Source organism: Bidens hawaiensis, unplaced genomic scaffold (assembly GCF_021521415.1).
Source record: "Bidens hawaiensis isolate Kalapana, Puna unplaced genomic scaffold, B.hawaiensis_p1.1 tig00012815_1, whole genome shotgun sequence".
NCBI classification, from domain to species: Eukaryota; Viridiplantae; Streptophyta; class Magnoliopsida; order Asterales; family Asteraceae; genus Bidens; species Bidens hawaiensis.
In genome coordinates this window covers 593,555-611,464 of record NW_027492067.1, presented here as the reverse complement: position 1 = coordinate 611,464, position 17,910 = coordinate 593,555, and the positions used below count along the sequence as shown (strand labels likewise).

Here is a 17,910-nt window from a genome sequence, read left to right as displayed (position 1 = left end):
TCCGATCCTTTGCGGTGCTTCCATATTACTTTCACCAAAGGTATAACCTTGTGACGAAGCTGCTTCTCCTTGCGATCAACGATCTCTATCGGTTGCTCGATGTAGTTCAATTGTTCATCAACCTCAATGTCCATCAATGGCACGTGAGACATGTCATCAGCTAGACACTTCCTCAGATGAGAAACATGGAAGGTTGAATGAATTCCTTCTAACTCATCGGGTAAATCCAGCTTATAAGCTACTTCCCCCACACGATCTAAAATTTTAAACGGTCCAATGTACCTCGGACTCAACTCCCCCCTCTTTCTAAAACGGATAATTCATTTCCAAGGCGAGACCTTAAGCATCACATTGTCGCCAACGTTAAACTCAATTGGTCGTCGCCGCTTATCTGCATAAGACTTTTGTCTGTCTTGAGCGGCTTTCATTCTTGCTTTGATCTGATCGAACCTTGAAGACGTTTCTTGAACCACTTCTAGGCTTCCCATTTCTTTCTGACCAAGTTCATGTAGAATATAATATACATGGATCCATCATTAACCCTTAAACAATTAAACCTTGAATTCAGATGTAAATATTATCTAGCCACCATACTAATATCAAGCCATATGAATGTATATAATAGGAATTGAAGTCATAATGGAGCTAATTATCGAGTCACTTCAGTCATTATTTGAATTCAATTTAAACTGTAAGTTTAGTTATTCTATTTTAATAGCAATTCGTTTTTACAGGAATGTCAAACCACAATCGAACCTATCACGGGTGGACTAGTATTGAAGATGCAAAACTTGTAGAGGCCTTAGTGAACATGGTAAATGCTGGTGGATTTAAATCTGATAATGGCTTTAAACCTGGATACTTATTGCATCTTGAACAATCATTGAAAGAATCACTTCCAGAGTCAGGTATTTTGGGTAAACCTGTAAGGCCCCGTTACCGGTAGCCCTACTTTCGTACTGGATTTACTCATAAACGCAGTTCTAATATCAGAGTTAATTAAAACATTCGCGGAATATAAAAGCTTTCATAAAACATTTCATAACAAAACACATCTTGTCTTAAAACAACATCTTGTCTTCCAAAATAAACAAAACGTTAAACTTAAACGTCTTGAATCTTCCGATGCCAGCCTCTTATTCAGTGCCACGTGTCTCCTCAAGCGAGCTGCCTCATCCTACTCACCTGCGTGCATACTAAAAGTCAGCTACGCTGAGTGAGTTCTAGTTAATCATACATTATACAATACACACAAACTTATATTCTTTCATTCATACTTTCATACTTTCATACTTTCATACTTTCTTTTGTATTAACTTGCTTTCATATCTTACGTTATAAAGAGCATTACGCCCTACATTCCTCGAGTATTATTAGGGCTCGGTACCCCCCTTCCTCGAGTATTATTAGGGCTCGGTACCCTCCTTCCTCGAGTATTATTAGGGCTCGGTACCCTCTTTCCTCGAGTATTATTAGGGCTCGGTACCCTCTTTCCTCGAATATCTAGCTCGTATATCGAAGGTCTAATAATGGTTGGCTTGATTTTGGACTTGAGTCCCGTTCTCTCTCTCTCGCGGCCGTGTATGGCGGTGTGTGGTGTGTGTGTGTTTTGGACTGTGTTAGAGAATAAGATGGAATTGAATGATGGTTTAGGGTTTAAGGTTGGTTTAGGGGATATTTATATCTCTTAAAGCCCATGGACCTAAGGCTCATTTCCTTTAATCCATCTTAATTAGTCCAAGTCCATGATCTTTTTTTCATTAGACGTTAATTAGTAACATTAAACGCACGACAATTTAACGCAACATTCTCTGTTTATTATAAGAATATTTAGGATTTTACAAGTCTTCCCTCCTTAAAGAGGTTTCGTCCCCGAAACCTAACTATTACATAAACAGATTGGGGTAAAACTTGCGCATCTCATCCTCAGCTTCCCAAGTAGCGTCCGATCCTTTGCGGTGCTTCCATATTACTTTCACCAAAGGTATAACCTTGTGACGAAGCTGCTTCTCCTTGCGATCAACGATCTCTATCGGTTGCTCGATGTAGTTCAATTGTTCATCAACCTCAATGTCCATCAATGGCACGTGAGACATGTCATCAGCTAGACACTTCCTCAGATGAGAAACATGGAAGGTTGAATGAATTCCTTCTAACTCATCGGGTAAATCCAGCTTATAAGCTACTTCCCCCACACGATCTAAAATTTTAAACGGTCCAATGTACCTCGGACTCAACTTCCCCCTCTTTCTAAAACGGATAATTCATTTCCAAGGCGAGACCTTAAGCATCACATTGTCGCCAACGTTAAACTCAATTGGTCGTCGCCGCTTATCTGCATAAGACTTTTGTCTGTCTTGAGCGGCTTTCATTCTTGCTTTGATCTGATCGAACCTTGAAGACGTTTCTTGAACCACTTCTAGGCTTCCCATTTCTTTCTGACCAATCTCACCCCAACACACCGGGGTTCTACATCGTCTACCGTAAAGCATCTCAAACGGTGGCATACCAATACTTGAATGGTAACTGTTGTTATAGGAGAACTCTGCCAGGTGCAGATGATCATCCCAACTTCCACCAAAATCTAAGACACAAGCACGCAGCATATCCTCAAGGGTTTGGATCGTCCTTTCAGACTGTCCATCGGTTTGAGGATGATACGCCGTACTGATGTTCAACCTCGTTCCCATAGCTTCATGGAATTTCATCCAGAACCTCGAAGTAAACCGTGTATCTCTATCAGACACGATCGATAACGGTACTCCATGCTTGGTTACAACTTCTTTAATGAACAAGCTTGCTAATGTTTCTGACGAGATGGCCTCTCGTATGGGCAGAAAGTGAGCACTCTTGGTCAAACGGTCCACAATCACCCAGATAGTATCATGATGCTTAGCCGTACGAGGTAGCTTAGTTATGAAATCCATGGTAATGTGTTCCCATTTCCACTCAGGTATCTCTAGCGGTTGCATCTTCCCATAAGGCTTCTGATGTTCGGCTTTGACTTGTAAGCAAGTTAAGCACTTACTGACGTAATCTACCACATCATTCTTCATTCCTGGCCACCAGTAGTCTCTTTTCAAATCTTGGTACATCTTCGTAGCTCCTGGATGAATAGAATATCTTGACTTATGAGCTTCATCTAAGATTCGACCTCTGAGATCTCCATGGCGTGGAATCCACATGCGGTCAAACCTAGTCTTAACACCATGAGTGTTTTCCATTAGCTCGTCTTGTTGGCCGTAAACTCTTTCTTTCTTTACCAACTTCTCGTCTACTAGCACCTCTGACTGCACCTTGATGATTTCTTCGAAAAGGTTTGAATTCATAATCAATTTGTATGACTTCACAGTTGCAAGGATTTCCTCATTCTTACGGCTTAGTGCATCGGCGACCACGTTAGCTTTGCCAGGGTAGTACTTAATATCGCAGTCGTAATCCTTTATCAACTCCAACCATCTTCTCTGTCTCATGTTCAATTCTTTTTGCTCGAAGAAGTACTTTAAACTCTTATGATCTGTGTAGATGGTACACTTAGTACCGTACAGATAATGCCTCCATATCTTAAGAGCATGCACTACAGCTGCTAACTCTAAATCATGCGTCGGATAAGTACTCTCATGGACTTTCAACTGTCTAGACGCGTAAGCTATCACCTTCCCTCGTTGCATCAACACGCAACCTAGCCCTTGATGCGAGGTATCAGCACAAACAACGAAATCCTCGTCACCATCGGGTAGAGCAAGGATGGGAGCTTGCGTGAGTCTCTTCTTTAATTCCTCAAAGGCTTCTTCTTGAAACTTTCCCCAACTGAATACTATCGACTTTCGGGTCTTACCGGTCAGCGGTGCGGCTATCTTGGAGAAACCTTCGATGAATCTCCTATAGTAGCCAGCTAATCATAGGAAGCTTCGTATATCAGTCGGATTCTGCGGAGTCTTCCAATTCGTTATCGTTTCAATCTTAGCTGGGTCCACGGTAATCCCTTCAGGATTGATCACGTGACCTAGAAATTGCACTTCTCTTAACCAGAACGCGCACTTCGAAAACTTAGCATACAACTTCTCTTTCTTCAGAGTCTCCAATACCTCTCTCAGATGCTCAGCATGGTCAGACTCGCTCTTTGAATAAATCAATATATCGTCAATGAAGACGATAACCGACTTATCCAACATCGGCCGACACACCCTATTCATCATGTCCATAAATGCTGCAGGAGCATTTGTTAGACCGAATGACATTACGAGGAACTCGTAGTGTCCATACTGCGTTCGGAACGCTGTCTTAGGGATGTCTGCCTCCTTTACCTTCAGCTGATGATAGCCTGATCTGAGATCTATTCGTGAGAACCAACTTGAACCTTGCAGTTGGTCAAACAGATCGTCAATCCTTGGCAAAGGATATCTATTCTTTACCGTAAGCTTATTCAACTCACGATAGTCTATGCACATTCTCATACTTCCATCCTTATTTTTCACGAACAACACTGGTGCGCCCCACGGGGAAACATTTGGTCTTATGAAACCTTTGTCGAGGAGTTCTTGCAGTTGGGACATCAATTCTTTCATTTCGGACGGCGCTAGACGGTAAGACGCTTTCGCGACAGGTTGGGCTCCTGGTACTAAATCTATCTGAAATTCTATCTCTCGCTCTGGTGGCAACCCCGGAAGATCCTCAGGGAATACTTCTGGGTAATCGCGCACAATAGGAACATCTTTCATTTCTTTCGTCTCGGCTGTTGCATTGACAACATACGCCAGGTAGGCACCGCACCCTCGCCTTAACAAACCCTCGGCTTTTATCATTGAAGTGACATTAAGCCCATAACTTTCCTTATCACCATAAACCGTCACCGCACTACCATCCAAGGACTTTAACCTTATTATCCTACTCTTACATACTATCTGAGCCTCAAACTCAGACAACCAATCCATCCCCAAAACCACATCGAACCCTCCTAAGGTCATAACATACAAGGTAACAGGGAACTCAAGTCCCTCTAGTTCTATCTTAGCGTTCTTAACCATTTTTATTATTTCAACCGAAGTGTCGCTAGCGGTTTCTACTATAAGAGTTTCAGACACTCGGCAACATTTCATTTTAGCTAGTTTACTAAATGGTGTGGCTACGAAACTTTTGTTTGCGCCCGAATCAAATAATACAGAAGCGGAAACACCGTTCACTAGAAACGTACCTGTGACGACATCCGGGATCTGCTTGGCTTGTTCTTGGGTCAGCATGTAGGCTCTAGTTCTTGGCCTAGCATGATCGGCATCCTTCCTTCCACTACCTCCAGCTTCACCCTCGGTACACTCCCTAGCAAAGTGACCTGTCTTACCACACTTGTAGCATGCAGGCTTAGAACTGCACTCATGAGCATAATGATCTGCCTTCCCACACTTGTAGCAAACATTCGACCCAACTCTACACTCTCCAGCATGCATCTTTCCACACTTATGACATGTATCCGAACCCTTTCCCCACCTACACTCACCGCTGTGTGCCTTGCCACAAGTCTTGCACGACCTGTTCTCCCAAACTCTCGGCTGCTTGTTCTTAGGGTTCCACATCTGGGTACCTGGTCGTTTAGTAGGAGCGACCCATTTCTTCTCCTTCTTCTCGTCTACCACCACCACATCATCCGCAGCCAGGTCTGCATAGACCATCTCTGCGAGTTCGACGGCGGAATCGAAAGTAGCAGGTTTACTTGTCCTGACTAACATGCGGACTCTCTGTGGTAATCCCCTCACATAACACTTGATTCTCTTAGCCTCAGTGTTGACCATATCGGGCACCAACCTAGACATTCGGTTGAACTCAGTGGTGTACTCATGATGTGTCATCGTCCCAGCTTTCAAGTTCAGGAACTTCATCTCCGCCCTTTCAACTTCTGCATCAGCACAGAACCTCTTCATCACTAACTCCTTCAGATCCTCCCACTTCATGGCCTTGATTTCCTCTCGACTCCTTCTTTGCTCAATCGATTCCCACCAATACATCGCCTCATCTTCAAACGATTGGGTGGCATAACCGACAGCTTGGTCAGGACGACACTCGCTGATTCGGATAATTTTATCCATGGCGGTTATCCACTGAAGAGTAGCGATTGCGTCTCCTAAACCAGTCAGCTTAGGCGGGTCACAACCTTTGAAGGACTTATAGTTGCAACCACCTCGGCCCCTCTTCCTATCATCAACTTTCACAGACCTTACCTCACTTGAATCACCCTTTTCCCTCTCATCATCTTTCCTACCATTACCACCTGCCCCTTCAACAGTTCTTTCACGGCTTCCAGCAGACCCTCCCGGGGTAATATTCTTCACAGCAGTGGCTACAGCTTGAACAATAGCTGCTTGAATTGCGGGATCCAGTTGAACCCCTTCGTTGTTGATCGGACCTCCTCCAGCTACACTCCCCTCATCTCCGGTGTTGGAAGCTGTCTCAACCGAAGGTTGCTGGACACGACGAGGCCTGCCGCGTCGTCCAGTGCGACCTCCAGCTCCAGCAATGTCTCCAGCTCCAGCCATCGTATTCTAAAAGGGAAAACACAAACATCATCACTCAAGGAACTATTTAGTACAAGGATAGTAAGGCTAACAGGTAATAACAGTGGCCAGCTGTGATTAGCTGATCACGTTACTTTCCTTGTCCTATACACTTCCCTTTATGAGTCTATTTGTGCTGGTCCTACTTAAGCAGTTAGTCAAATCAAACAATCAATTATTCCTATCACTGTCGTTCACATATCTTTTCTTTCTCATTAACATATATCATTTAATCATACACTTTACCTTTACTGATCTTGCTTGAGCGACACATGGCATTCTTGAACTGGCATCTTCTTTCTTTTCTTACTTAAATCCCATTCTCTGTTCGAGTTTAAGCATGTAGGATGCTTAAATCTCTCGAACTTTGCTCTGATACCAACTTGTAAGGCCCCGTTACCGGTAGCCCTACTTTCGTGTTGGATTTACTCATAAACGCAGTTCTAATATCAGAGTTAATTAAAACATTCGCGGAATATAAAAGCTTTCATAAAACATTTCATAACAAAACACATCTTGTCTTAAAACAACATCTTGTCTTCCAAAATAAACAAAACGTTAAACTTAAACGTCTTGAGTCTTCCGATGCCAGCCTCTTATTCAGTGCCACGTGTCTCCTCAAGCGAGCTGCCTCATCCTACTCACCTGCGTGCATACTAAAAGTCAGCTACGCTGAGTGAGTTCTAGTTAATCATACATTATACAATACACACAAACTTATATTCTTTCATTCATACTTTCATACTTTCATACTTTCTTTTGTATTAACTTGCTTTCATATCTTACGTTATAAAGAGCATTACGCCCTACATTCCTCGAGTATTATTAGGGCTCGGTACCCTCCTTCCTCGAGTATTATTAGGGCTCGGTACCCTCCTTCCTCGAGTATTATTAGGGCTCGGTACCCTCCTTCCTCGAGTATTATTAGGGCTCGGTACCCTCTTTCCTCGAATATTAGTAGGGTTCGGTTCCCTAGTTCTCGAATATTAGTAGGGTTCGATTCCCTCCTCGTTACCATACAACCATACATCATACCTCGAGTATTATTAGGGCCCGGTACCCTCTTCGTAACCATACAACCATACAACCATCCTTTCCTTATTTTATTAACTTTATCACATTCATACACATAAGCATACATATCATACCTACCTTATACATAGCGTTACAACCTGACAGTACGTTCAATATCCGAAGATCGTTCACGTACCATCAAGCAATCATTCATACATTTCACATTATTCACATAAGGCATACACTTATCTCTTAGGATAAGCGTATTAACAAACATATTGAGTATGCACACAGCCCCGAAAACATAACACATAAATGGGGCTAGAAACTCAACTGAATCCTGTTACGCTCTCCGTTAATCGTTATTCCCTTCTTGAGCTGTGCACGGCTAACTGTATAATATTTACATGTATCAATTAACTACTACTACTCGTATATTAGTTCTATCTTTATATAACCCACAACGAACGGGGGTCCGGGGGCAGCGCCCCTGGCAGCGGGATCTAGGGGCGGCAGCCCCTAGCAGGGTCCAAGGGGCAGAGCCCCTGGTTGGGGTCGAGCTGCCAGGTCAGCTTGGAAAAATTTTATTTCCATTAACTGTCTTAACACATTTTTCATTAGGTTTTTAATTTATTTTCTAATTTGCTAACTCCAGCGAACTTATCATTAAGCGAACTTAACAATAAGCGAATTTAGTGATCGGCGAAGTTAACCCTAGGCGAACATATGCCAGGCGAAGTTATCATGGGCGAACTTATCACCAGGCGAAGTTATCATGGGCGAACTTATCACCAGGCGAAGTTATCAGTTAGGCGAACTTGGCCTTACGCGAAGTTATCAGTTAGGCGAACTTGGCCTTAGGCGAAGTTATCAGCTAGGCGAACTTGGCCTTAGGCGAAGTTATCAGCTAGGCGAACTTGCATGAAGGCGAAGTTATGGCTTGCAGGCGAAGTTGCCTAGCTGCCATCTCTGTTCAAACTTAATCACCAAAATCACCCTTTTCTCATCGAGAATTTCTTGGATATTACGTTAACTAACCCCGCGATCATTCCCATGGCCTAGTTCGGGTAAAACTTAGCCCGGAAAGACATAAAGTTTGGAGCTTTCGGCTTAAAACGTTTAATAACAAGTCGCCGTACATAGCCATAGGTTTGTCAAGTTCATTTCCAACATCAAGTTTGTTACTTTACGTTTCGTTTAGACCCGATTTACTTTATGTTTAAGTTTCAAAGCTAACCGATCCTAAAAACGTAAACTTTAAGGTAAAAGGCATACCTTTACGCGTTCGGTGTGGTCGCGGTTTGCTTGGTTATCTCGTATCTAGCTCGTATATCGAAGGTCTAATAATGGTTGGCTTGATTTTGGACTCGAGTCCCGTTCTCTCTCTCTCGAGGCCGTGTATGGCGGTGTGTGGTGTGTGTGTGTTTTGGAGTGTGTTAGAGAATAAGATGGAAATGAATGATGGTTTAGGGTTTAAGGTTGGTTTAGGGGATATTTATATCCCTTAAAGCCCATGGACCTAAGGCCCATTTCCTTTAATCCATCTTAATTAGTCCAAGTCCATGATCTTTTCCTCATTAGACGTTAATTAGTAACATTAAACGCACGACAATTTAACGCAACATTCTCTATTTATTATTAGAATATTTAGGATGTTACAAAACCCCATATAGAGTCAAGAATAAAAACACTGAAAAAAGATTGGCAGATTGTTTTTGATATGTTGAATGCTACTAGTGGCTTCGGTTATGATAAAGAAAAAAATTGTGTGACTACTAATGTTCCCGGAGTATGGGAATCCTACCTTGAGGTAATGTTTTATATTATAGACATTGCTGTATAATGATTTATTTTTTGGAGTTTTAGCTGATAATTTGTATTTTTGTTTGACTATTATTGCGGAAAAAAGAATCATAGGGAGGCAACCAAATGGCAAAACAAAAAGCTTCCTCACTATGAAGAATTATGCGTCATTTTTGGGAAAGATAGAGCTCTAGGTAATCGAGCTAAAAGTGTTATCGAGATGGAAGATGAACTGAACAATGAAGACCATGAACATGAACAAGAGCAAGAAAGGGATGATGATTTTGATGTAGAGATGGAAGATAACCATGATGGAAATAATTCCACTCCAAGTGTCCAAGTTGAAGAAACTTCAAGTGTGTGCACTAAGAAGAGGAAGGATATAAGCACATCGAATTCTATGCATAAGAGTTTCAACGATGCAGTTTATTTATTTGCTGACCGTCTCAAAGAATCATCAAAAGAATTGAGTGAAGGTATTAATTTGAGTTAGATTTGGAAAGGAAGAAAGCTATGATAACTAACGAGCTTTCCAAAATGACATCCATGACACAGTTTGAAAGGTTTAAAGCAATGAAAAAAATAAAGAGTGATCAAGATAATGTGATAACGTTTTGGGACTTAAGTGAAGAAGAAAGAGAGGATTGGGTGAGGTTTATTACAAAGGAATGAGTTTTGTTATGAAAATGATTATGGCAGTATCATTATGTTATGTATGATAGTATCATTATTGATTTGTTAGACAATGGTTCATGTGTTTTTGATACTTTGAAATATTGTGATTTTAATTTCATTTATAATTATTTGATATAATGCTTTTGCAAATTATTGACAACATTGTAAAATTACTCTAAAATGCATTTTACAAATTTTTACAATTTCTCATTATTAATTTAAGAACATATATATATAAGGGTAATTATGTCATTTGCTTGTATTTTAAATTTCAATTCCTTTGATAATTTTACCAACCAAACATAATATGTCAAAAGGATTCCATTTCATACTGTCAAACCAAACGTATAAAAGGAATCCATTTCAATTCATTCAAATTCCAATTCCTTTGACATATTCTAATTCCACTAAAAACATTCTGTGAACCAAACGGCCCCTTATATATTACATATGTGTAAAAAAAATTCAAAAAAAAGGTACTTTGAGTTCTTTCGAGTTCTTAAAACTCAAAGTGGTTCTAAAAAAAATCAATCATATATATATATATATATATATATATATATATATATATATATATATATATATATATATATGATCAGGATCATGAGAGAACGTCCTTTTTGAAATTGAGAACTATGAGAACCATTTTGGACCACAAAAAACCTAAAAATAAAAAAAATCATAAAATAAAAAAAACACAAAAATCAAAAAAGTAAAAAAACCAAAATTTTTATTTTATCATCCCGGTTTCATAAAAAAAACTTGGTTGAGCTAAATTATATACACATATGTATAATATACATATATGTACATTTACATGTTTTTTTGTACATATGTGTATAATTTAAGATAAATGATACTGTACATATGTGTATAATACGACGTTTTTTTATTTTTTTTAATTTTATTTTTATTTTTTTAATGAAACCGGAATGAAATATAAGATTTTTGGGTTTTTACATTTTTAAAATTTTTATTATTTTTTGTTTTATGATTTTTTCAAATATTTTCTTTAAAGGAGTTTTTAGTGGTCCAAAATGGTTCTCAAAGTTCTCAATATGCAAATGGTTCTCTTAGGATCCTTACCTTATATATATATATATATATATATGGGTGAGATCTAGAGATAACTTCTTTTAAAGAGAGAACTAGAGAAATAGTAAAGAATTGTTTTTAACTTTTTTTTTTAAATTATTTTGTGATTTTTTTATCTTTCCTCCGTCTAATAAGATGATATTGTTCCTAAAAAAAGCGTCGATGTAATGCGTATGTGCATTAATGTGTATTGTATATATAAAATAGTGTTTTATTGCATATAATACAACACAAATACATTATCTAATACACACTATTGACACTATTGAATATATGCAAATACGACACTAATAATCGTATGCAACACATTATTGCATATATGTAATACAACACTAATGCACATATGCACTATATCGATTTTTTAAGTTTTATATATAATATAACACTATTGCAAATATACAATACAAACAACTATATATATGTTATTCAACACTATTTCAAATATCAAAATGCATAATATTGCACATATGCATTATAAAAAAAGTCGATGTATTGCATATATGCATTACAACGTTCATTTTGTTTAATTTTTATATTTTTTTGTGCTAAAGAATAACAACATATAAGAATGATGAAAGAAAAAAAATTTAAAAATATTTTTTTAATTAAGTGGCGTTGATAGCCGAAAGACAAGGGCACATGCACCGATCAGCCGGTGTCCCGATGATTGAGTGCTATGTGCCTTATGTCCAAGGCTTGATGCAAAACTACTATCGAGCCGGGGGTCTCACCGGAAGCAGCCTCTCTATCCCTATGAGATAGAGGTAAGGCTGTCTACATCTTACCCTCCTCAGACCCTACCATAGCATTGCTATTGGTGGGATATACTGAGTACGATGATGATGATGATGATTTTTTTAATTAAATTAAAAATATTTCATTATTAGTTCTTTAGTTCTCTCCATAAAATGGAGTTCTCTCATGATCCTCTCCCTATATATATATATATAGGGTTAAGTTCATGAGAGAAGTCATCTTAATGCGAAAAATATGAGAAGAGGTTCTAGCCAATCATGTAATTTATGTTTATTTTCTTATTATTTAATTAAAAGGATATGTTAGTAAAATATGCATTTGACATTTTTTTGATAAGTATCTAATAATAAATGACAAGTTACATAATAATATATATATATAGGGGTGAGATCTAGAGATAACTTCTTTTAAAGAGAGAACTAGAGAAATAGTAAAGAATTGTTTTTAACTTTTTTTTAAAAATTATTTTGTGACTTTTTTTTCTTTCCTCCGTCTAATAAGATGATATTGTTCCTAAAAAAAGCGTCGATGTAATGCGTATGTGCATTAATGTGTATTGTATATATAAAATAGTGTTTTATTGCATATAATACAACACAAATACATTATCTAATACACACTATTGACACTATTGAATATATGCAAATACGACACTAATAATCGTATGCAACACATTATTGCATATATGTGTTGGTGCATTTTGTGACCGTTGCTATGTAATTCTGTTAAGCGGAAACGAAGTACGAAGTTAGAACAACTTCGCCATAGGCGAAGTTAGAACAACTTCGCCTTAGGCGAAATTATATCAACTTCGCCTACAGGCCCAAGCCCAAGCCCGCGAAGTTGTTTATATATATATATATATGTGTGTCTTGTTTAGGTTTGGTTATCCAGAAAGTCAGAGTGTTTTAGTGATCAGTTTAATTGTCTAGAGATAAACCGAGAGGGAGAGTCGTGTGGGACGGCCCGAGGTAGAGCTCACCTCGGGTCAGCCGTCATTTGTTTTCGTGTTTGGTATGTAATGTGTTTCGGTTATTATATAAAAGATCTGCAGATGTGTTTATCCCATTCGTGTGTTTGTTCGTGTGTTTGTATGTGTGTAATCGTGTTCTTCGTCTTCTACACCATTAAACGAGTCTAGGAGGATTCCGCACTCCTAGACCTCGTGAGGATCTCGTATCGATCGGCGACGCCCCGGGGGGGACTTACAAGTGGTATCAGAGCCTTAGGCTCTTATGCTATGGCACGAGATCTGCGTTTTGGTGTTTCTGGCACGTTTCTGATGCGTTTTTGGTCCGAACAGCCGCCGCAGGCGAAGTTATGGGGTTCAGGCGAAGTTGTCGCTTAAATTTTAGGGTTTAGGCGAAGTTATCAGTCAGGCGAAGTTATGGACAGGCGAAATTATGGACAGGCGAAGTTATGGACAGGCGAAGTTATTGATAGGCGAAGTTAAGGAGGGGCGAAGTTGACTTTTAGGCGAAGTTGACTTTAGGCGAAGTTAAAAAAAAATTAAAAAAAAAAGTGTTTGGAGTTTTCGTCTGTATGGCCAGGTGTACACGATTATTGTGAGACCGAAGACGTTGTTCCGTCAACGAGTGAAACTTGTTATCTCTTGGTCTTACGTGTGAACAAATACGTGTCAACTCTGGATATGGAGTTGAGGTTGTGAATGGGATATTGATTGAAACTGGATATTGACACATATTTGGGTGTTTGTGGGCAATGAAATAGTTGTTGTTCGAGGTTGACCAACTGAAGAAAGTCAAATTGAACTGAAGGTTTTCGTCATTACCGGATTGCGGTCAGAGCATATTATTTATGTTATTTTCAAGGCGTTCGAGAATTGGATCCTGAAACGTGATGCTTATTTATTAGAGTGAAAATTCTGGAACAAGTTGGATTTAATCGGGAATTAAAGTGTTTATGTTCTTGATCGTTATCCCTGGTGATTGAAGATGCTTCGGATTAATTAATGGTCATGTGTGTTAGATTCTGTCAATGTGGTTTTGTGATGAAATTGATCACTTGATGTTGAGTAGTTGAAGATTAAACCTTATCGTATGCCGACGTGTTGGTGAAGTTGTGGAGGGAGCCCAACTTCACGTGTTGGTGAAGTCCGAAGGACTCACGTGATTGGTTGAGATGATCAATTAGGCACGGGGATGCATGCATTTCAAAGACCTCAATCTATATAGTCGGAGAAGCTTACACTGAAGGGGAGATCTGATATGGAAGACGCTGGGTGATTGGTAGATTTGTGAAGCTACAAGACAGTTTCAGACACGGCTGGTTGAAGAGCAAACAGAAGATCATCAGTTAAGAGGAGTCTGTTGGTGCATGTTTTGTAACAGATGATCTTTTGTGTTTGTTAGAATTGAGAGCAACGGTCAAAGGGGAGTCTGTTGGTGCATTTTGTGACCGTCGCTATGCAATTCTGTTCAGCGGAAACGAAGTACGAAATTAGAACAACTTCGCCATAGGCGAAGTTCTTAGAACTTCGCCATAGGCGAAGTTGTAACAACTTCTGCCATAGGCGAAGTTAGAACAACTTCGCCTTAGGCGAAGTTATATCAACTTCGCCTACAGGCCTAAGCCCAAGCCCGCGAAGTTGTTTATATATATATGTGTGTGTCTTGTTTAGGTTTGGTTATCCAGAAAGTCAGAGTGTTTTAGTGATCAGTTTAATTGTCTAGAGAGAAACCGAGAGGGAGAGTCGTGTGGGACGGCCCGAGGTAGAGCTCACCTCGGGTCAGCCGTCATTTGTTTTCGTGTTTGGTATGTAATGTGTTTCGGTTATTATATAAAAGATCTCCAGATGTGTTTATCCCATTCGTGTGTTTGTTCGTGTGTTTGTATGTGTGTAATCGTGTTCTTCGTCTTCTACACCATTAAACGAGTCTAGGAGGATTTCGCACTCCTAGACCTCGTGCGGATCTCGTATTGATCGGCGACGCCCCGGGGGGGACTTACAATATGTAATACAACACTAATGCACATATGCACTATATCGATTTTTTAAGTTTTATATATAATATAACACTATTGCAAATATACAATACAAACAACTATATATATGTTATTTAACACTATTTCAAATATCAAAATGCATAATATTGCACATATGCATTATAAAAAAAGTCGATGTATTGCATATATGCATTACAACGTTCATTTTTTTTAATTTTTATATTTTTTTGTGCTAAAGAATAACATATAAGAATGATGAAAGAAAAAAAATTTAAAAATATTTTTTTAATTAAATTAAAAATATTTCATTATTAGTTCTTTAGTTCTCTCCATAAAATGGAGTTCTCTCATGATCCTCTCCTATATATATATATAGGGTTAAGTTCATGAAAGAAGTCATCTTAATGCGAAAAATACGAGAAGAGGTTCTAGCCAATCATGTAATTTATGTTTATTTTCTTATTATTTAATTAAAAGGATATGTTAGTAAAATATGCATTTGACATTTTTTTGATAAGTAGAGATCTAATAATAAATGACAAGTTACATAATAATATATACTAGGGTATAGCTCATGTTACACACGGGTGAAAAAACATGTCAACAAAAATAATAAATTTAAACAACAAATTCATGCATAACTAAGTTATTGAATAAGTGTTACCTTAAATTTAATCTTCAGATTCCAAATAGTTTAGAAGATCATCAAAATTTGACTCATAGTTTATTTTTTTGTTTTTACTAGAATGCCAAATACACTAATTAAGCATATTATTATTTTTATTCTTAGGTAGCGTTTGTTATGCAGTAATGACAGACGGAATGGAATGATTTATTACGTAGGAATGAAATAAGATGTGTTTGGTTGCACAATGGAATGGAATCATCCATTACACATGGAATCCCATTCCATCAAAACCATTCCTTCTCACCCCCCTTCTTTTTTTTCATTCCATTCCTCCTTCAACCTACTTTCTCAACAACACCATCATCTAACAACAACCATCGTCGCCACCACCACCACTACCATAGCCACCACCATCATCTGACCACCACCGCCACCACCACCACCGTCTCCGCCATCACCACCTCCCCACCACCACCACCTTACCACCAAAGCTATCACCGCCACCATCGACGTCATAACCACGGCAACCATTGTCACCGTCGCCACCCGACCATAACCGTCACCACCACTATCACTTCCTGGCCACCACCACCGTCATTACCACCCTACCACCGCCATCACTACTAATGCTACCATCGCTTGACCACCACCACCACAACCACCACCCCCGCCGCCTGACCGCCACCACCACCACCGTCGCCACCGCCACCACCATTTTCATCTCCAGAGCTACCACCACAGTTGCCATTTCAGTTTTTTTTTTTTTTTTTTTTTTTTGTAAAAAAATATATATTTTGGGATAAGAATATTTTTATTATTTCTATTTCATTCCTAAATTTTTTTCAGATACCAAACAATATAAAGTAATTATTCATTTCATTCTCATATGTTAACAAAACAAGACAAATGAATGGTAATGATCCATTTCATTCCTTTATCCATTCCATTCCTCCTCCCATTTCATTCCCCCTTCATTCCATTCCTTTCAACCAAACATACCTTTATCGGTTAACCAGGCATTCATGATTCAAGCACTCTCTATTGGTTTTCTTTTTTTTTTATATTTCCTAATTTGATTTTTTTTGTTTCAACCAAATTGTTGCACCAATTATTTAAATATAAACCACAATCCTACACAGACTATCTAATTCAAAATAAAACATACTAGCATAAATTAAAATATAATCACCATATCCTACACAAGAAATGAGCTTCCCTACACATTAAAAATAATATAAAAAAAAACATTGCTACGTAGTTTCATAGTTAATACCTACACAACAAATTAAATAACCTACATACATAGGATGTCATAAACAATGTCACTATATAAAACATAAACAACTAACTTATACCTACACAACTAATTTATGTCATCTATAAGTATTCATAATAGATACCCACACATGGAATATATATCCTACATAATATAATATAACTGATAGTCACACAAGTTACATTTATTACCTACACAGTCGTCTCATACATTTGTGTAGGATTATCGACTTTATAAATATTTTTGTAGCGCTATTGTCTTTAATAATATTTACATTCGTTCAACTATATAAGCATTAGAATTATTTCATACAAGGTAGAACGTTTTATACATACAATATTTTTTTCATTGACTGAATTAAGGATACACACGTAAGCTAAAATTTTTCCTACACAGTTTTAGGCATAAAACATACACGGTGTAGGTTGAAACTTTATGTGTAGGTAAGAGTTATGGAGCTAAAAAAAATTCATATATTAGAAAATTTCATGATTGCATCCATCATTTATCGTTAGTTTTTTTTTTTCAAAAGTAAATAATAAGACTTTAAAGTAAAAATTGGTAATTAAATAAGTAATTATAGTGCCAAGAAAAGCTGAAATTAATTGTAACATGCTAATCGCATCAATTCATTACATGTAATTTTTATAAAGCTTACTAATTATTATTTTCTCTAAAATTTAAGCATTAAACCCTCTAAATTCTTTAAGGTTACTGACAGTGAGATTTTTCTATGATGTTTATTCTACAAACTCAAATATTCTACCAAAAAATCATTGTATGTTTGTTAACAACATGTGGTGTAGCAATTTAAGGTTGGGGAAAAAAACTTTGAGAAAATAAGAGAAAGAGAGAGAGACATGAAAATTTAGGAATTATTGCCCTTTTATTAAAAACCTTTCATATTTTTTTTCCTTTTTATTACAAGTTTGACATCGTCGTTATAGACCATTAATTATACAAAATTAATGGTCTGGATTCATTGTAGCATTTCTCACATTAAACTAACTTCTCTTCTGAACCATCCTATATATATATATATATATATGGTTTAAATTAAAAACAATTGTTTTGTGAGAAGTGTGAGAATGCTTTAAAATAAAGCAAATCATCTAAATAGAAAAAAAAACAATAATTTTGTAGGGTTAATG

The 17,910-nt window shown here is 37.9% G+C and overlaps 1 protein-coding gene across 1 annotated transcript; it reads left to right on the top strand.

Moving 5' to 3' along the window:
- The first annotated feature begins 732 nt into the window (after positions 1–732).
- On the top strand, positions 733–10,032 carry LOC143542311 (uncharacterized protein At2g29880-like). The gene is made up of 3 exons (XM_077034926.1): positions 733–925; positions 9,211–9,369; positions 9,469–10,032. Exons 1-3 carry the CDS (start codon positions 737–739, stop codon positions 9,853–9,855), a joined length of 735 nt encoding a protein of 244 aa, XP_076891041.1. The 5' UTR covers positions 733–736; the 3' UTR covers positions 9,856–10,032.
- Positions 10,033–17,910: the final 7,878 nt, after the last annotated feature.

Bases quoted from the DNA above. Each gene is read 5' to 3' on its own strand.
- LOC143542311 (XM_077034926.1), top strand. From the start codon at position 737: ATGTCAAACCACAATCGAACCTATCACGGGTGGACTAGTATTGAAGAT. The intron at 926-9,210 runs GTAAGGCCCCGT...TAGAATATTTAG, and splicing joins CAGGTATTTTGGGTAAACCT to GATGTTACAAAACCCCATAT. The intron at 9,370-9,468 runs GTAATGTTTTAT...TGCGGAAAAAAG, and splicing joins TATGGGAATCCTACCTTGAG to AATCATAGGGAGGCAACCAA.